Source organism: Monodelphis domestica, chromosome 5 (genome assembly GCF_027887165.1).
Source record: "Monodelphis domestica isolate mMonDom1 chromosome 5, mMonDom1.pri, whole genome shotgun sequence".
NCBI lineage: Eukaryota > Metazoa > Chordata > Mammalia > Didelphimorphia > Didelphidae > Monodelphis > Monodelphis domestica.
In genome coordinates, this window is record NC_077231.1 from 171,619,341 (window position 1) to 171,625,340 (window position 6,000).

Below are 6,000 nucleotides of genomic sequence, written 5' to 3' on the forward strand. Positions count from 1 at the left end.
TTTTAAGTGGTGCCACCACACCCCTGGTTCCATCCTGACTCATTCACCTTACAACCTTAAGCAGATTAACATTTCGAGTCTTTGTTTCCTCATCAGTCAAACAGTGATTGGACTACATTTTTAAGTCAAATGTAGGAAGGATGGAAGATTTTCAAATAGCAACTCCAAAGCTCTTTGCTATATGCTCTTTCTCAAATGCTATGATTGGTTTAATTTAAAAAGAAATACTCACACATCAGATATGGGAAGGAGAAGGGGAGGGACATGAGTCTTGTAACCATGGGAAAATATTCTAAATCATCTAATTAAATAAAATTTTCAAAAATAAAATAAAAATAAAAAGTCATCTCGAACTGTCAGATAACATGCAATTCCTTATTCACAAAAAAGTGCTCCAGAAGAGGAAGAAAGATCTCCAGATTTTCACAAAGCAAGAGGTCATTTTTTTTAATTAATAATTTATTAATAAAAAATTTTAAATTAAAAAAAAACACTGTTAGAGTCTCTCAAATGTTAATGATCTCCCCTAACTTTCTGACCCTAGGCTCCACTCTCTATTTGCTGAACCATTTAGCTATCTCACAGACATATAGTAGGCCCTAAAAAATACTAAATTGTCCAACCAATTTATTAATTCATACAAGATGCCCTTATTTTATGACTTATGACAAGATCAGGTGGATGTTTGGCACACAGAATGAACCCAAAATCCCATTTCGTCATAGAAGAATAATACTCCTATGAATTCTTTTATGTATTCCCTCAAAAAATCATAAATGTGGGACAGCTGGGTGGCTCAGTGGATTGAGAACCAGTCCTAAAGACAGGAGGTCCTAGGTTCAAATATGGCCTAGTTGTGTGACCCTATCACTTAACCCCCATTGCCTAGCCCTTATCACCTTTTTGCCTTATAACCAATATACAGTATTGATTCCAAGATGGAAGACCAGTGTTTTTTTAAAAATCGAAAATGCCGACCTTGTAATAGGTGTAAGTTACATATGCCGCCACCATATTAACATTTGGAATTTCTCTGTACATAATCTACAAAGTGTTTCTTACAAGTATTTCACAAGGGAAATGGTTCAAGCATGAGTTTTTTTATTTCTCCACACCCACCTTGTTCTCATTCTCTTCCTCCATATGATTTGCATATTAAACAACTTCTGCCCTACAAAGTGTTGACTTAAAGTTTCCCCATAAGTTTCTTGATATCTATCTAGGTCCATAAATTCTAACTTCTTTCTACATGTACTTTTGTGCCTTGAGTTTAAGGCTCAGAGGACCATGTTGACCCTTGATTAGATATTAGCATGTAGCAGACACCTAGCAACATGCAGCAGGAGCTCGTGAACCAGCTCCTGAGTCTGGAAAACCAGGCTTTCCCTCCCTCCCTCCCTCCTCTGGCACCCCCACAGCAGGAGAGCCATGAGGAATTCTCACCCAGCCTCAGAGTGCTCTAGGCCAGGGAGTCACAAAGTTTTCGGTCTCAGAATCCCTTTATTCTTTTAAAAATGATTGAGGATCCCCACAGAACTTTTGTTTATGTAGGTTATGTTTAACCTTAGTTGTCATGCAAGAAATTAAAATGTCTTGATATTTTCACGAAAATAGTTTTGATCTTAGAGACCCTCAGAAGTCCCTGGGCCACACTTTGAAAATCTCTACTCTTAGACTACCAGTAATGGACAAGTTACAGATCAATAAAGGAGTCTGTGACACATGCACAGAACCTCATAACAACGAATGAAATAACAAGTTTGAATGGAAAACAGAAAGCATGTCAGTCAATGGTTTTATGGAAATCCAAGTTCTCAGACGTTCTGATAATTTAACAGTACTTTTTTTTTTCTTCCTAAGAGATTTCCAGGAGCAAATCCTTCTCATCAATTGTATTCTGCTTGTTTTTTCCCCCAGCCCTTTCTAAGGTTCAGAATGAAGCAGTCACAATGAAGAAGCAATCTGAGAGTCTTTCAAAGGAATATGACCGCCTCCTGAATGAGCACACCCAGCTTCAGGTAGGCAAGCCTGCTGTACTTGATAGACGTGAACTTCTTGTCATGATAATTGTCAAAGTCCAACTTTCTAGCATTTACTCTCCCCAGATCCAAGAGATTTAAGCTTTGCCTTCCTTGTTCCTTCATTAATTACGCCATCCCAGAGCCTTTTCTCCCAAGGGAATAAATATAGCCCACCTGGAAAATTCAGAGATGTTCAGCTTTTAAATTTCTGCCTGTGATAAAGTTTGGAAAGGAGATAGTTAACCAGAGTGGAAAGTATTAGAGACAGGAAAGAGAGGCTGGTTTCTCTTGAACCCGACTTGAGCTGGTTGCCTAAAGGGTGAAAAATAAAGTTTAAGAATGAGTTTACTTTTAAAATCCTGCTCTCTCTCTCTCTAAGGGTCTTAGATTTTTGAGAGCAAAGTTATGATGCAAACTTTCCCTTTTAGATATGAAAAAATAATTTTTAGCCATCTGGTCCCTGTGATTCCTGTGATATGTCACAGTATAGAATTTCAGCAGTCTCATTCCCATTTAAGTGTGACAGGCAGACTTCCTTCAGCTGGGACCCTTTTTCTCAAATGTGACTAACTGGTATTTCCTGCCCAAACAGACTTTGAGGGTTAGATACTGTAAGGAGCCAAACTGGCTTTAGTAACCTCATTGCTGTCTTTTTCAGTAGCAGCTTTCAGGTTTTTACCTCTGTTGGGCAATCTTCTCCAACTTAAGGCCTTCTTCCACTTGAAGTCTTTCAATACTAGTAGATCAGCTGAGCCTTTCTTTGTTTTATGTAGCCATGCTCCTTTCAATAAAGTGACCAGGTTTGGGGGGTGGGGAGGGGAGGTGTAAAAAACATGCAAACAGAAGCTTTAAAGGAAGGAACACATTTATTTACTGTAAATGAATCACAGTTTTCCCCTTTTCAGTCCCTTAGGATTTCCCCATTTCTTTTCATTTCCATTGTTGGCACCAAGAAAATAGGATAAAATAACCCCTTTAAAATATATAAAATTATCTCTCTTTCCTTGTTTGACTTTACTTTCTGCAAGAAAGGAGAACACCCCCATTGGCAATCTACCTTTAGGCAATGTAGGTTCACACCCCTATGGGGAGTTCTGCCAGCATTCAAGAGTTCACTTCTAAAAATCAGTCTTTGTTTTAAGGGACTTGTTTTTCATTGGTACTCAGTGCATATTTGTTCATTTGTTTGAGTCTATATTTATAAAAATATGAAAGTGTACTTTATGGCTCATTATTACTTCTTCCTGGGAATTTTGAAACGTGCTTCCAAAGCTGAATGTTCAGTCAACAAGCATTTATTAAGTAAGCATCTACTACATGCCAGTCACTGTGCTCAGCACTGGATCAAAACATGTTTTCTGTGGTTGTTCCTGAAAAACCCTGACTCCCCTGGCTTCTTAGCTTCTCAAGTTATGAAGTACTAAGGAGAAGATGCCTACCTGGCTGAAAGAGAAAACACTGGGAAGAGAATAAGCATTTCTTAGGTGCTTACTCTGTGCCAGTCACTATGCTAACAGCTGCAGAGATTATCAGCTAACAGCTGATCTTCATAACAACCTTGGGAGATAGCTGCTGTTGTGATCTCAATTTTACAGTTGAGAAAGCTGAATCAGAGGCTCAAGAACTTGCCCAGGGTCATATAACTTAATATCCACAGAGACTATATAACTTCTGGCTCAGCATTATCTATGGAATCGCCTAGCTGCCCCTGTAACCAGCTCCCCAGATAGGCAGGAAGGCAGCAGGGATTCACAAAGGACTTACTGGGAGCCAGGCTAGAGAGTTATAATCAAAAGGAAACAGTCTTGCCTTAGCTGGCCTGGCCCAAGCCTCCAGGAGGAACTCAGCAAGAGGAGGTCCTCTGTTATAGAGGGGTGTACCAGGGAGAATGACCCAGGCCCTAAGGGGATTCCAGGACCAGGCAAATGGAGTTGACTCTGACTTCAGGGATTTAGAAAATAATAGAAAGCATTCTCTTCTGTTGGGGGGAAAAAAAAGGTATAAAATCATTGCTCTTTTGCTTTATTAAGGATCTATCCTACTGATACACACACACACACACACACACACACACACACACACACACACACACACACACACACACTATACCATCATTACTCTCAAACTTAATTTCTTTGTTCTTAATATACATTCTCTAACTTTATTATAATGAATATTTCCAAAAATAAAAGAGATACGTCATTTTAAAAAGAAAAAATCCCTTCTTGATGATAAGATTGTATTTTCTTTTTGCAGGAAATTTTAGCAAAGAGTGAAAAGAAAAAGGACCTCTGAAAGAAGATTTGGATGTGGCAAATTGATGCCATCTATATTGAGATGGTGAATTGGTTTAACAAGTTTGGCCTCCATGGCATTTAAAATGAAATGAAATGTTAAAGAAAAAGGCACTGTTCCTCACTAGCCAATCATAGTTCTTGAATGCCATATATGTATCTTGTGTTGCAATGTCAATGTCAATAGTGTATGCAATATTTGGTTGTGTGTCAGATCTACCGTGAAATCTATACTCTAGCTCCTGAAGAAAAAAAAAAAAGCATTTTAAGCACAATCATTACATACAGATAAATACCATGGATGTTCTATATTCCCTTTTCCTGAAAAAGGAAAGAAAAAAGTTATCAGATAGGCTTCTACCTTCTGAGTGAGAATTGAAGTTGTAAAGGTCCAGACTTGAAAACATTGATGTTATATCAATGACGACAAGAATGCATTTAACTAAATTTTTACAATTGTGATTTAGAAATGGCATTAAGTTTCAGGAAATTTTTTTTTTCACAAAGAGAGTATATATAGGTGATCTTCATCAGCCAGTATGTTTTTATATGCTATGGTTTGGGGAAAAAATACATAAAAATAAGACTGAGGCTTTTTTTTTTAAAACTGATGTTATTGTGGGTCATATTCGCAACATCAGCTGTATTGATGACTATGTTTTGCTCACTAGGTTTCTGCATGAGCTTAGTTGTTTTTCTTAGTAATTTCAGAGTTATTAAAACAATTAATAAAAACGTTGGCTTCTCGAAGTCTCTCTGTGGCAGGTTTTACATCACTTTGCTGTTAGCTACAGTAACACTGTATGTGCTATCTACTATAGTAAAATTCTTCAAGGAGAATGTTGATGTATAACTCACTCAATTTTGTTATGATTTTGCAGTAGAGTTATACAACTATACCTCAAATATATGTAAAGCACTGGCTTTATAGACTTTCTGAGAAATGTGTAATGATTGTTTTATCATAATAATAAAAGACTTTTTTAGGTATGGATTCCAATGTTGTCATGAAAGCAATCCCTATCTTGGGAGCCTATACTACTATGAAAGAAAATGTTTAAATAAGAATATGAAAAAAGAGAAGGGATAATTATATTTTTATTATTGCTTTTTATTCTGTGATGGTATATTGTAGACACCAACATCATTTTTTTATTTAAAAAATGAAATAAAAGAGCAAATGCATTGGGGTTTTTTTTTTTTCAGATAGAAATCCAACAGATACTGCTGGGAAATAGAAATGTAGGAGACATTTAACAGAGATGAGTAATGGGTCCAAGCCCATATGGACTGACAGTACCACAAATAACAAGGAAAGGAAATACTGAAAAGGGAAAGAACAGAATGAAATGACAACTCAGAGAGCAGGCAAAGAAATATCAGTGTGACATCTACATAAGCAAATACATCATTATTGAGAATTTGATGTCTTCTTTTGATGGATAAAAATTAGGACTGGCAGTAGCCAGCCCATAAAATCTGTACAGTAAGAAAATTTAAATATTCTTATACTTTTCTGTTTGTCATTTAAATGTACTTTCTATATTTATGTGAAAATTTTAAATGATTTACTTTTATATATTTGACTCAATGAACATTTTTAATGGCATACTATTTGCAAAATCCTGCCTTCTGGAGGATTCAAAGATAAATGAAAACATCCCTGTTTACAACCTAGTCATGGG

General features: G+C 36.6%; 1 protein-coding gene across 1 annotated transcript in view; it reads left to right on the forward strand.

Annotated features, from left to right (window-relative positions):
• Positions 1–5,309, forward strand: part of LOC100617027 (B cell receptor associated protein 29) — a 78,438-nt gene extending 73,129 nt beyond the window's left edge. Inside the window, exons 7-8 of the mRNA XM_007504117.3 lie at positions 1,918–2,018; positions 4,278–5,309. Coding sequence (XP_007504179.1) covers positions 1,918–2,018; positions 4,278–4,316 — 140 coding nt within the window. The 3' untranslated portion in view covers positions 4,317–5,309. The remainder of the gene's footprint in view (positions 1–1,917; positions 2,019–4,277) is intronic.
• The last annotated feature ends 691 nt before the right edge of the window (positions 5,310–6,000 follow it).